The sequence below is a fragment of the Alexandromys fortis genome, unplaced genomic scaffold (assembly GCF_014885135.2).
Source record: "Alexandromys fortis isolate MF-2015 unplaced genomic scaffold, M_Fortis_MF-2015_v1.1 scaffold_21, whole genome shotgun sequence".
NCBI classification, from domain to species: domain Eukaryota; kingdom Metazoa; phylum Chordata; class Mammalia; order Rodentia; family Cricetidae; genus Alexandromys; species Alexandromys fortis.
Window position 1 is genome coordinate 17016466 of NW_026067905.1, and position 15041 is coordinate 17031506.

The window sequence follows — 15041 nt, forward strand, 5'->3', positions numbered from 1 at the left end:
TAAACCGAGATAAAAATTTAAGTTTAAATCCTATTTTTTACTGTATTAAACAAATTACCCAAATGGTTATGCAGAGTTAGGAATGTTCCCAGAGAGCTTCGTGTATGTCAACTCTAAAGTTGACAAGAGCCAAATGCCATCACCCTATGAAGCTAAAGAGCAAAGACAGCACCTAGCCCACACAGCAATGTCTTACTTGGATTGCATGTTGGACCAGCTGGACTCGCCCATCTTTGAGGTGAATCAAACTCACCCCCATCTTCTTCAGGATTTCTAAATGCTCAGGGTTAGTGGCCATAAAATCTCTGGCTCTCAGAGGAGGTTTAGCTCCACTTCTGAAACTCTCCTCTCTGCAGAAAGGAATCAGAAGCAAGGTTTACAACTGTGCATTACAAGCAGTGAAATGTAAAAACCAAATAAGAATAATCTTAGTCGATATTTGCAGAATTGCTAATTTCAGAACTGGTGAAGTTGGGGTAATTTATTTTCCTATGCGTAATCTGATTACTAACAAACTGTCACTTTCGTGGGCGTGCACGTATTCCAATAAAATAGATCATGTATGCTGTCTTTCTCTAAAAACATATTTTCTCACATTTTTTCAGTTTTAATTTTTTAAAATTGTATGTCTATTGTTTTGTCTGCTTGTATGTCTGTTCACCATGTGCGTGCAGTACCCTTGGAAGCCAGAAGAGGGCATCCGATCCCCTGGGGCTAGAGTTACAGATAACTGTGAACTGCCCTCTGGGTACAGGTCTTCTAGAAGGGCAGCCAATGCTATTAATCACTGAACTACCTCTCCAGCCCTCACAATATTTAAAAGCAAAACAATGCCCACTTCATTTCTTTTAGCCCCCTTGTTATCAATGGCCTTTCTAATAACTATCTATATAGGAGAAAATAAGCTCATTTATGTGCCTCCCAAAAGTTTGGTTAATAATCAAGAAGCAAGTCTAAAAACAATAAAGACAAACCAAACCAAACCAAAGCTGTCTTTGTACTATGCAGAAACTACAGACATACGGAGGAAAGCATTTTCTTGTACATACAAGACATAATGAAATAGTTGAATCTTTTATATCTAAAACTGAGCTAGAGAAATTTTAAAATGTTACATACTATCTGTTATTAAACAAAAATAGATAAAAGTTCACATAATTTCTATTCAATAGAAACTACATACCTCAGTATCTGATCTAGTGAAAGTCTTTCTGACTACTGTTACAGCTCCTGAAGCGCTCGGTTATTTACTGTGAATTAACTTAGTATTAGCAAATATAAAATAACACATCTTACACTCTGATGATGCCTCTTGGACAGCTCTTATCCACCACATTTTTCAAGGGTTCGCGGATGCTCTGAGCATACAATGGATCATTAGGAAAAAGAATCTGAGTGTTTGGACAAGTCCAATCAAAATTACTATCATCCAGTTCTGTGTATTCTGAGGTCTGAAACATAAAATAATTATGTAACTAATAATAACAGTGCTATTTAATATTATGAGTATTATGCATAAATATATTATATTTAATAATATGAGTAAAAAGGAACTATTTTTTATTAAACAAGAGTGATACCCTAAAAGAAAACAAGATAATATTACAAGCACTTGCCTCCTACCGTGCATATATTAACTGAACGAATTATGGACTGCTTCTTAGAAAAATAAAGTGAATATACAGAAGTGAAAGGATGAGTAGGCATTTAATTTAAAACTCACTGTGTTCTTCTTAGAGATGCTGCGGTTTGTGGTTGAGAGCCAAAGGGGCAGCAGATGAGCTTCTGTGGTAAAGATGTAGTCCTCTATGTCAAAGATAATGTCTTCCTTATCAGCAAATAACAGATAGAGATACTTAAACATCTCGGCCAAGAAAAACGAATCCATTCTGAATTGAAAAGTCACCAATAAGTGTTTTAAAATCCAAATATCAATCATAGAGACCATACAATTCAAACGGTCAAAGAATTACAGCGCCTCGATCCTCAACTCTCAGAATAACCTGGACTCAAGTATATTGCAATGGCATAAACTACCAGAGGAGCTACCTACCTCACAGGTACATTAATCTCATCAAAACTTCACACCAGGCTTTTAACAGGCTTTCTACTACAGAGAATCAACAGCTCAGAGGTAATTCAGATGAAGTTTATTAATGAGTCCCATCTAAGCAGATCAGAATATGACCTATAGGATGATGTCAGTAGATCAGAATATGCAGCCTAGAACAGCCTGCCACTAAGAGCTCTTGAGTGCCATGTAGAGGGCACTGGCCACAATCCCAACCCCAAATTCTTCCTCATAATTTGAATGGAAGGAAATTATATTTTTATATATTATTATATTATATATAAGCTACAGGATACTAAAAATTGGTGATTCAGCCAAAAGACTTCTGAGATGATATTTAACCCTATAATTTTGTACAGGAACAAAAATGAAAATTCCTTAGCATAAATATAAAGTTCTAAATTTATGCTTTAAAAATCAGCTTCTCAAGATGAATGCAGACAATATTTTTTATTAGCAGGCTAGAGTTCAGTATCTGAGACTAATGGGATCAGTCACAAATTCAATGTGAGTTGAACAAAAGATAGCTAAAAACGAACGAAAAATCCTTAAGGGCAGTTAATAATATAGTACAATGAAGACTACAGTTTGAGAGGTAAAATGCTCCCCTGTGAAACAATGAAACCATGGTCTTCAGTGGGATAGAAAGTATACACATGACTCCAGTGCTATTGTGCTGGGTGCACCCTGAGCATAATTAGTGGTGTGTGTGTGTGTGTGTGTGTGTGTGTGTGTGTGAGTGAGAGAGAGAGAGAGAGAGAGAGAGAGAGAGAGAGAGAGAGAGAGAGAGAGAGAGAGAGAGTCTGTTTGAAGCTAAGGAAGAAATTCAGTACTTAACACACCCACCAAGCTACACCCCAACCAACAGAATTCAAGAGGTAGTCTACCCACTGGAGAACAACCAGAAAGCAGTAAAGGCAGTGGCGAGAAGCCCAGCAACAATGCCATGACAACCTGGTAGCGAGGGAGAAGAGGTTGGTAAATTCTGAAAGATGAAAGCTGTCACAGAACGGACCACCTGGGCCTCTATTCCGCAGCATGTCCCCACTGCACCACAGCTCTAGCAAGTGATTTCCTTACACCACTGCCTGCTCCTGACTGCAAAGCCTCGGAGGACCAGGAGTGGGTCTCATCTATCAACCCTGACACTTACGTGCAGTGCTGGGCATAGAGTGGGCACATTAACTATGGTTCACGCTGCTGTAACATAGTACTAGCCTCATCAGAGGCATTAGCCTCTCTAAGTTCTTCCCCTTGGTTTCTTCATCTTTAAAATGAGGATTGTGGTGGAATTATACTCCCAAGAGTTGCTAGATCACATGAGTTAAACATAAAAGGGGCTCAGAAGAGCACCCGAAGAGCAGGGAAGTGTTAGTCTTTGCTTTCCTTTCCTGCTATTCGTATGCCCACTTCCCCAAACCTAGCCATTCCTCATCAGCTACAATCAGGGAAGGGAGTCCCAAGCCTAAGAACTATTTCTGAACACCCTGAGAGAGGGACTAAGGGCCAGCCTTATGAGGCTATGAGTACTGTGTCCCTCATGTCTACGGTGCCTTTGCCTAAATCCATTTTTCCCTTCTAACTGCTGCTCATCTATCAGGACTCAGGATTCTCCAGAAACATTTTAGTCAAGATCACACAGAAGCCTGCATGGTCTGCAGCACATCTGAAAGTCTGTTTATACATGCTTGTCTTCACGAATGCAGTAGCTCAAAGGGCATGACTTTGTCTAATCTCTAAAACTAGTACAATGATGGCCCATAACGGTCTTCACGAATAGTTACAAAACAGACATTTCCTAGCCAAGTGCAAAAACAAGCTTGTGGTCATCAGAGACATGAAGTCTAACTAAACAGCAGGAATGTGACGACCACACTGATCAATATGTGTGCCCTTTGTCATGTGAGTACTTCATGGCACATCTACCCAGTATCCAGTGGAGTATTCTAGTATCAGAAGCCACCACCGGGCTCCCACTAGGGACAAATCAGAACGCACACTGACCATGACTATGTTGTTGAAGAATTCTTAACTGAATACAAACCATAATCCAGCTCTTTTATTATTTTGATAACTTCTTTCACATACTATTTTAAAAAACATTACAGCATAGGAGACAATGTTTCTATGTCCCTAATAACAGGTTCTGATAATTAATCTTCATGTATCTACTTAATAACATCTGCGTTCCTACTACACCCCAAGCACTGTGACAAACACACACACACACACACACACACACACACACACACACCCCACTTCAATTTAAAATGAGTGGATCCAAGAGTTTTTGAAAAGCAAGCACAATGAGCTATAAGGTTCGCAGTCTCAAGGACTCTACACTGTCTCTGACCCTCACAAGCAGCTGTATTCTGTGCTGTACCCGTCGTTGAGGAAAGGGAGTAAGTGCTTATTTACCTGTCCTCATGACTCCCAGTGCGAACATCCTTCATGGCAGCAAATCCACAAGGCACTCGAGCATATTTATTCAAATTCTCAATGAGTGTTTTTCCTACTTCAAGGTAGTACGGGTCTCCTGTAGCCTATTGAAAAGGAGAATACAGACATAGCATATATCTGCCATATACTCATTTATTCATCCAGTAATTACCGAGAGCCCCTAGATGCCAGGCCTCGTGTCAGGCACTAGAATGCATGTTACACAGGACACAGATTGGGTTTGGTTTACAGAATCCCTTAAACAATTGAAGCCATAAGCTTCAGCCTTTAAGATACATTTCTAAATGCTCAAAAGAGCTCCCAATTGAAGTGGGGAGGTTGCCTTAGGACATACATCCACAAATAAAATTTCCCTTTGAAAGAAATCTTTGCAAGTGGTTTTTTATTTTCATTTTTTCAGTTTTCATTTTTGTTCATCACCCTCTTTTTACAACAGAGATGTTCACAGTGTTCAGAAGGGGCTTACTTATAACCAAGTTGGGATCTTAATTCCCCGAGTCTGGGTTTGGAGCTGTAGCCTCCATCCCGATCTTCAGAAGGACTCTTGAAAAGGTATCACATTTACAAGAAATCTTACATCTTTCTACAATTTGATAGCCAAATGAATGGAAATAATAATAAATCCAACCATTATAACACTAAATACTAACTGTTATTGTAAAAGAGCAAGAAAGTAGAGCCAAGAACAGTAAGTTATCTTACTTTATATAAGAAGTAGGTACTTTCTGCAAACTCTGGCCTTAAAGGATGCTGAGCCCAATGGACCCTGAAATCTGTAGTAAATGCCTGTACAGAACAACATATAAGCATAAAAATGTGACTGAAAATTAAACAAGCAGTTCTAGAATACAAAGCAATATGTACAAGAGGTAAAAATAATTAATATACAAGTCATGGTAAACTTTCATCCATAACATACTATTGTTGCTAAAATACATTTTAGAACCAAGCCTTTGAGTTATTTTTATTGTGTGATCATGTTCCTGTATGTGTGTGTTCACATATGTAAGCATGGAGGTCAACCATGTGTGTTGCCTCTTGAGACAGAGGGTCTGGCTGGCCAGAGAGTCCCAGAAATTCATTCACCTGTCTGGAATCACAGGTGTGCACTACATGGGTTCTGGGAATTGAACTCAGGTCTCCATCCTTGCATTGCAAGCACTTTACCAACCCTACCTTACCTTTAAATTACAACTGGACCAACAAGGAACTCAGAAAAACCCAGTAATGGCACTTAGAAATGCCAATAAATACAACCTACATTGTCTAATAACTGAGTTTTCCATTTGCTTCTTTCCTTTTCTCTCTGAATTAGTACTTTTCTGGTGTTCTAATTTCCTTTAATTTCTTCAATTGACAAAACTGTGTTTATTATGATGTACAGCATACTGTTTTCATATACCTACACAGAGTGAAATGTTAAATCAAGTAATTATGTTTTATCTAACACACCATTTTTGAGGGATGCTTAACACTTATTCTCTTCTATGTATTTCCTATTGTATTTTCAGCTATGTATTTTCTACTCTAGGCAGTTTCAAGTATGTATATTTTATTGTAGCCTGTTTCATTTTATAATAATGTCAAATCTTCAGTAAAATAAATCAAGGAATTACTTAAAATTAAAAATAGTCTATATGAAATTTAATCAATAACAGTCAACAGTTTGCTGTGGGACAATGGTCTTGTACCTGTAAAGTTTTGTCAGTTGTACTGGTTTAATAAAATGTTGACTGGGTAGTAGCCAGGCAGGAAATATAGGCGGGACAACCAGAACAGAATTCTGGAAAGAAGAAAGGCTCAGTCTGCAGTTGTCCCAGACATAGAGGAGCAAGATGAGAATGCCTCATCGATAAAAGGTACCAAGCCATTTGGCTAACACAGACAAAAATTATGGGCTAATTTAAGATGTAAGAGTGAATAAGAAGCCTGAGCTAATAGGCCAACCAGTTTATAATTAATGTAGACATCTGTGTGTTTCTTTGGGACTGAACGGCTGTGGGACTGGGTGGGACAGAAACCTCCGTCAACAAGTGTTTTTAAGCTTTTTATTTTCTGTGTATGGGTGTTTTGCCTGTGTGTATGTCTGTGCTGATTTTCTGGCACTGGAGTTAAAGATGGTTATGAATGGCCATGTGGTGGTGAGAAGGAAACCTGGGTCCTCTGGAAAAGCAGCAAGTGCCTTAAGCATTGAGTCATTTCTTCAGTTCCAACAATTTTTTTTTCTTTTTAAGTAATAAGAAAAGAATGTAAGTGATCAGTGTATTTAGTTGAAACCTCATGTGATTCATCAAAAATATGAGCTTTTTGTAATACAAAGCCTTGCACTTGAAGGTTAATAAAACTATACCTTCCAGAGCTAATGCCTTAGGAAACACCTATGTTAGTGGAAAGTTTATATATTTCACAGAGAACAGAAAGAACAAGGCAACACGTCACAAAATGTGTAAAGGTGCATTTCTAGAAAGCCAAAAAACATGATTTCAGTAAGTATCTCTTTACATCAGTGTAGCAAAGACAACTATCATGGATGCAAGGTTGTTAAGAAGAAGAGCAATTTCCAGTCAGCATGATGACATTCTTAACATTTTTTTTCCCTTGGGATTTTGGAGACACAATTTCTCTGTGGGTTTGAAGCCTGTCCTAGAACTAGCTCTTATAGACCAGGCTGGCCTTGAACTCAGAGATCTGCCTGCCTCTGCCTCAGGAGTGCTAGGATTAAAGGCGTGTACCACCACCGTCCGGCTTATTCTCAACATTTTTAGGATGAGTTATGATAACCAAAATTATACCTAATGTACATAATTTTCATCAAACAAGCTTCAGAATATAAACGGTAGTAAGATCTACCAGCTAGTATGCATCATAAGCTAGAATGGGGCCAGCAAGATGGCTCAGCGTGTCAGGAGGCTTGCTGTGCAAGCCTGACATGAGTTCAATCCCTGGAAACACATAAAAGTAAAAGGAGAAAAGTGACTACACAAACATGTCCTTTGATCGCCACATGGGCACTGTGGTATACATACACTGCCCCACAGTCACCAGCTGTGCACACGCACATTTGCACATGATAACAATAAAGTTAAAAATTTTTTTTTCAAAGTAAGAATGAGACAGTTTTAGGGCTGGGAATACATGTCAGTGGTAGAGCACTTTCCTAGTGTGCAAAAGGGGCTAGGTTTGTTCCCCATCAATGCACAAATGTTTAACAGAAACCAAACAGCAAGAGGTGGTAGTTAATGGTACATTGGCATGAGTTAAAACAGGTTGAGAAACAGTAAGCTTGGACTTTTATAGCAGTATCATCATTATCCTAAATCAGACCTTGCAACACACAGAAAAAAAGCATATATATAACCACATCTTAAGGATATTTTCTATCTTTAAATTTAGAAATTATATATATAGATATAGATAAATATAGATAGATAGATAGATAGATAGATAGATAGATAGATAGATAGATATAGATATATGTAGATATATAGGTGTGGTGTGTGTGTAGTGTGTAAGGAGAATTTCAAATATTATTTGCTTACCTCTGGTAAAAAATTGTGTTTTTTAATCACCTGGTATAACATTTCATGAGTTTCAATAGCAGGTCTAATATCACCCTTTAAGACCTAGAAGTCAACAACAAAATCACTTAGTATAAAGCATGAGCTAATTTTATCTATAACCATCACATTAGTATAACCTTGAAATAATAACTTTATCATTCGATTTTAGAGATCACAAATGTATTGAATTAAGATAATTTCATCCTAATATTAAGAAAATGGTTTCTTTACCTGCAAACCTGGAAAAAAGGCAAGCAGAGAATCCATCCAGGTTCGAGCATTCAGCATTGGTTTATGAATGTGCACATCAAGTAGGAGAGGCGGCTGGCTAATATACCTCATTATGGCATCATAGTGCTGAAAGATCACAACAACATGCTCAGGAAAGTAGATGGAAAAAATACTATACGGCACAGTAAAGGAATTCATCCTGAATAGATATAGAGATAAAATCCCTCTATGTCAATCCATTATGTAAATATTTAGAGGGAAAGAAACGATTATTTTGCTATAGATTTTCTCAGTCTGATGCAGAAATATGAGTATAGTTCAGTGGAAGAATGTTTGTCTAACACAACCAAGGTTTCAAACCTAGGGTATGTACACATGCCCTACACGGGCAGGTGCGCACGCACATACACATACACACACACACACACACACACAGAGATCACAATTTATACAAATATCTACTAAGATGCTGAAATTATTTCAAAGAAAACAAGGCTAAATATACTGGTTTGTACCCACAACACTAGAACTGGGAGGCTGAGGTAGGAGGAAAGAGTTCAAAGGCTATATACAAGATCCTTTATCTTTGGAAGACAGAACATTAAAGACAACAATAAGAGGTCTTCTGGGGCAGGGAGGATCCATCACTGACTACAGTGCTCACTGCAAAGTATAAGGAACGTGAGTTCAGATACCCAGGATCCACAGGAGAAAGCCAGGGACAGCAGCAGTCTCCAATCCCAGTGTTCAGGAGGTAAAGACAGAAGATCCCTAAGGCTGGATGGCCCAGGCAGTCTAGGTAATGGGCAGCTCTAGGTTTGGTGAAGAGCTTCTGTGTCGATAAAGTAAGGCACACAGCATCTGAAGACAGCATTCACAATCAACCTCTGGCCTCCGCACACATGCACACACACTTGCGCATATATGAACACATCTACACAGCAAAAGTGGGTAGGGTCTTCTGAGAGAAACCAATTTGAACATCTCTATCTAATATATGATTAGCTCATGGTTATGATGCCTGTGTGGACCAGAGGATATCTCTGGTCCCATTGAAACAAAATCACAGCTTCCATCTTACAGAGTTTAGATTTTTTTCCCTCCTTTATCTAGGAAATGTGGTCCCTTCTCTGCTAACATAATATTCTAGTACTCGCTACTACCAAAATGAATGCACACAATCACTGTTACCACGCTCATGGTCTGCTAGCTTTGCTTTTTCTGTTCTCGGAATCTCCTTTCCTCTTCTTCTGTTTCTCTTATATATGTCTCAGCTTTGAAAATATGACAAGAAATATTAATGAGCCAACAAAAAGTTACCTGTCCTTACTCATCTCTAAAAAGAAAAAAAAACCTCACTATCAGCAAATAACATATGTAGAGGGTTTTTTTTTTTAGTATTCAAAAATTTACTAGGACTTAAAATTTATCTATTTTTATTTTATGTATATGTGCGAGTACCTGCATGAGTATTTGTGTACCACATGCATGACCAATGCCTGGAAAGGCCAGATGACATTGGCTCACCTGGAACTGAAGTTTAAAGGGGCTGTGAGCTGCTATGTGAGCGCTGGGAACTGAACCCAGGTCTTCTGCAAAAGCAGCAAGTGCTGTTAACCACTAAGACATCTCTCTCGCTCCAATTTAATAGGACTTTAAGAAAGCTGTTTTGCTAGCTCATTTGCTATTATTGACAATTTGTCATATGTTTAGTTACTCTATACATAAAAACTCTTGTAGTCTCCCCCAAACACCTGGGGAAAAAGCTCCAGTATCCCCATTTTGTGGATGAGCAATAAAGGCAACCAGAGAGGCTCACCCACCCCAAATCACATGACCAGTATGTTGCCCAAACAGAATGTAAGCTAAGATCTCTCTCCTATTTTGAACTACAAATGTCAAAACATATCACACATGTGATGCAGGTGAACTGATGGGTGGGCAAAAACAGCAAGGGAAATCCTGTTGATGAACATAGTGACAGAGCTGACGGGTTTGCTATGTTAGCCTCAGCTGCTTCAGGTACAAAAGCCGCTAGAATGAGGTCAACCCTCTCCTTCCCCAAAGCTTCTCTCTCTGGTTTTTGTGGTTATTGTCTGGGGTGATCAAGACTGAGCCAAACTTTCAACATTTCAAACAGAACTGGAACCCTGAAGTGAGAGTTAGCTATACCTCATTCCAGTACCGCTATGTTCAGAGTAAGACTAGGTCAATCCCAAACATACTGGAATCACACAGTGCCAGAGCTACACATTTCCTGATGGAGGATGAAAAGGGAACTTTCTCGGAGTGCATCATTCACACATTGCCCTGCCCAACACCAGAGAGGGCTAAGGAGTTCGACAACACATTAAAGACAAACTTTTAAGGTCACTGAGGTTGTTAAGTTTTCATCAATCTTGGACTCAAATGGAATTAGCTACAAAATTAATAGAAAAATAAATCAACTTACTGTATTAAATCTTTCCAGAAAACTGTCATCTCCAAGCAAGACATAGGCTTTCAACAGATACTCATAATATGAATCAATCCCTGCTCCAACTCCACTGTCTACAAGAAATACATATAAATGTAGTCCTTTATTAAATATGTCTGAAAATGCATAGGTACAAATGAGGACACTAGTAAAGCAGACTGAAATCGATGTGCCACCATGAAGCTTTAACATAAAATTGGTCACCCGCAGAACTCTAACCCTGCCTGCTATACGAATAACAGCTCCCTTGTTGCAAATAGCTTGTTTTTCAAAGTTGCTATATGAAATTGATTACAATTTTTTATTTAGAAAATTTATATCAGCATGTCTAAGCTATATGGAGGACAAGTTAACAGTGATTTAACCAACACAAATTGAGAAATTAAAGTCTCTATTAAAAAAAAGAAATCAAGTTTTAGCAATTAAAGGCAAACATTTTTAATTTAAAAGGCCCCAAAACTGCTGAAAGGAAAAAAGAAACTTGTACCTAAAATTGTAACAATATTTTTGTAAGTTTTTTTTTTTGTCTTTGATATTTATAGTCTTCCAGAAAGAAAGAACAGATCATATATTAGGACACAGAAATAAAAACAATATCACATTTTTTATTTCTCGAGACAGGGTTTCTCTGCAGCTTTGGAGCCTGTCCTGGAACTAGCACTTGTAGACCAGGCTGGCCTCAAACTCACAGAGATCTGCCTCTGCCTCCCAAGTACTGGGATTAAATGCATGTGCCACCACTGCCCAGCTCAATCTATATATTTTAAGTTATATGCAAAGTACACATAACTAAAATAATGCTGTGGGATGTCTTTCTATATGCTGTGAATATGTGTTGCTCTCATTGGCTGATTAATAAAGTTGCTTTGGCCTGGCAAGACAAGATGAATCCAGGTGGGAAATCCAAGCAGAGATACAGAAAAAGGATGGAGTCAGAGATGCCAGCAGCAGCCCAAGAAGCAATGTGCCAGAGCATCCCTGGTAACACCACAGCTATGTGGCAATACATAGAGTAATAGAAAAAGGTTGAGTTTATGATGTAAGAGCTAGTTAGTAATAAGCCTGAGGCATCAGCCAAACATTTATTCAGGTTATTTAGGAACTGGTAAGCAGGAGAGAAACCTTGTTACAAATACCTCAATGAAGTTTGCTATTATTTAAATAGTGAGGGAGGAAGAAGGGAGAGGTGGAGAAAGAACAAAAAGCCTGAGGGAGTCAGTCAGAATGAAATATTGATATAGTATTGATATAGCAGAAAAGGGGGAAACAAAGGGATAAGAGAATACATCAGCTTGTATTTAGAGACCTATATATCAATCAAAAACAAAAGGATGAAAAAAAAACAAAAACAAAAAAGATGCAACATACTGAAATAAATGAGCCTACATGTATTAAAAAGACTAACAGATTAAAATATGAAAAGCAATACAATCCATCTAGATATGTGCAAATTCTACAAATGACACATTCACAGCACAAGAAGTGAAAACAGGAGGATGGGGAAAGATGTATCTGGCAAACGGCAAGGTAAGGTCTCCATAGGACTTGATGGAGAGGATCACCACACAACGTGTTCAGCTAAGAAGAGACAGCAATCTAAAATGAATGCATCCACCATACTAAATGAAATATATATAAAGCAAAAATAGAATGATAAAAAAAATCAATGCTAGAAATTATCTACTTTAATTCTTGACAGGTTGAGCAAACAGAAAATCAGTAAGGTCTCTACATTGTTGATAATTGAGTGGAAATGTAAATTAGCCCAGCCACTATGAAACTCGGTACGGATTTTAAAATCTTTGATTCCATTCTTCTGACCAGAAGAAAATACCTTTCCCTTAATAGGCCCCCAATACCTCCATAACATTCCCCTCTCTGAAAAGGCAACCCTAAAATCATTCAGTAGACAGCTGAAATCAGGGACTAAAGCCCACTTTCACCATGAAAACTGTTCATAGAAGGGATGAGTGTCTGGACTGGAGTTCTACTCCTTTGTGTATAGTCTACAAGACAGAGTTCCCTTCTGACACTTTCTGTCCAGAAAAACAAGGGTGCATCTGGGAATGCTCCTTTTGGGTTTCCTGTCCTGAGCTGCTTGTGTAGTCTCCGCCCTTAAGAGTTAATCCAGCTGGTTGATCAATCACGCAGTGAAGGCACCGCCAATTATAAAGGCTGATTTGCCTTAAGCCATGTGAAAGAGATGGGAGGAATAGTTACCCCTTTAACAAGATGTTGTGCCCTTCCCAGAATTTCTGCCTTCTGTGTACACCACAGCCATGGAGCTGTGTAAGTGTGCCTGTTTTCCTGCATTCCTTTAGTTCTATCTCTTTTTAAGTATGTTTTCCCTAACACTTTGGGCTTCATTCTTTCTCTAAAGCTCCCCTCCCACCATGTGGCTGACCTCCATATTGGCTTAACTCAAACAGCACAGCTTTTTCTCTTTCGTTTCAAAAATCTTCCTCCTCCAGGCAGTTGCTAAGATTTACAACTTGTCTGCTCTTGGGTTTTTCTTTTAAACTCTAATTAAATTGTCCTCAAGCAAAGAGAAGAGAGAGAGAAAGAGAAAACCTTAGAAATCGGACTTACCATATGATCCTGCTATACCTCTCCTGGTGTATATCTGAAGGAATCAGCTGGCACAGAATAGATAGCTACATATTTACTGCAGCACTATAGCCAAGCTATAGTGTCCAACAATGAACAGCTGAAGAAAATGTGTCTGTGCACATGCATGCACTCAGTCACAAAGAATTGAATTATGCTGAGTGGCGGTTTGAAGAACCCCAGAGGTTCACATATTTGAATGCTTAAACAGGGTGTGACACTATTTGAGAAAGATTAGGAAGCTGTGGCCTTGTTTGAGTAGGTGTGGTCTTCTTGGAGTAAGTGGTCACTGAGGGGGGCCTTAATGTTTCAAAAGCCCTTGCCAGACCCAGGGTCTCTCTCTTCCTGTTGCCTGGGGAATCAGGATATATTATCAATGAATACATGATGAATATCTTTAGAAACAAATTCTCTCAGGCTAGGTTCTAGAAGTAAAGTTATTAGTCAGGAGGACTAATACCATCAGTAACATTCTGGTGTAGGAGGTCCTTCTGTCTATGTATTGCTTTCATTAGTTAATAAAGAAACTGCTTTGGGCCTATAGCAGAGCTGTAGGGGAACAGAGCTAGGCAGAGAAAACTAAACGGAATGCTGGGAGGAAGAAGGTAAAGTCAGGAAGACGCCAAAGATCCGCAGCCAGAGGTAGACTGAAACTTTGATGCTGGTAGTCTACAACCTTGTGGTGATGCCCAGATTAATAGAAATGAGTTAAATTAAGATGTAGAAGTTAGCCAATAAGAAGCTAGAGCTCATGGGCCAAGCAGTGATTTAAATAATATGATTTCTGTGTGATTATTTCGGTGTTGGGTGGTCGGGAAGAACAAGCGGCCCTCTCCCCCAACAACATTTTATAGTACACAGCCTGCACATAGCCAGAACTGTCCTCAGGATGCCACGCTAACTCGTGGAACCTTCACAGTAACTCTGAAGTGGTACTAATGCCCCATCTTACAGACACGCTACAGAGGCAAACACAAGTGACATAATTTGCTTAAATTCCAAGAACAGGACTCCAGAGTCTATGCTCCACTTTCAAGAGGCAGAACACATACACACACACAGAGGGAGAGACGGGAGGGGGGGGGGGAGGGGCGGGGGGGGGCGACTGTGACATCACTAAACTGTGATGTGCGACAAAGTGTTCTGACCCCTTAATCCTCAAAGAAACCAGTGTCTTGTCTCTCCCCGCACGTGCAAATGCTATATGACTAAAGTATGAAACAATGCTGCCCCGGTCATCTTCACAGAGGAAAATGCTGTATTTATGACCATCCCAAGAATGTGAAGGTCTCATTTTAAAGCCCACTTGCATACCTTTGCGAACCCAGTCTCCAGTGTGAATATTGATAGTCACGCCTACTAAATTGCTACTTCGTTGTCTTTTTTCCCACAGAAAATCAAGAGCTTTCCTTGCATATTCCTATAATTTAAAAAAAAAGCATATTTGAAGAACTTTGTCTCTGACAAAAAGGTGGGAAAACTATAAATCAAAGACCAAAGAATCTTTTAAGAACTAAGCAAAATAAGATAAGCACTTATAAATTTCCTTGAAATTTTGCCTTGACTCTTTTTTCAGCCACTTCAAATTAGGAGATTTCCCTTGGAGAATATCCATGGCCATTTACTCTTGTAGCAT

General features: G+C 38.9%; 1 protein-coding gene across 3 annotated transcripts in view; it reads right to left on the reverse strand.

Annotated features, from left to right (window-relative positions):
• Positions 1-15041, reverse strand: part of Edem3 (ER degradation enhancing alpha-mannosidase like protein 3) — a 59516-nt gene that overhangs the window by 17021 nt on the left and 27454 nt on the right. For 2 of the 3 annotated variants that reach the window (XM_050135240.1, XM_050135242.1), the window contains 9 exons: positions 14720-14825; positions 10775-10872; positions 8323-8448; positions 8071-8154; positions 5234-5317; positions 4490-4614; positions 1724-1889; positions 1297-1451; positions 197-350 (listed from right to left, as the gene is read on the reverse strand). In XM_050135240.1, the coding sequence (XP_049991197.1) occupies positions 197-350; positions 1297-1451; positions 1724-1889; positions 4490-4614; positions 5234-5317; positions 8071-8154; positions 8323-8448; positions 10775-10872; positions 14720-14825 (1098 nt within the window). The remainder of the gene's footprint in view (positions 1-196; positions 351-1296; positions 1452-1723; positions 1890-4489; positions 4615-5233; positions 5318-8070; positions 8155-8322; positions 8449-10774; positions 10873-14719; positions 14826-15041) is intronic. The other variant, XM_050135241.1, reaches the window with a different exon arrangement.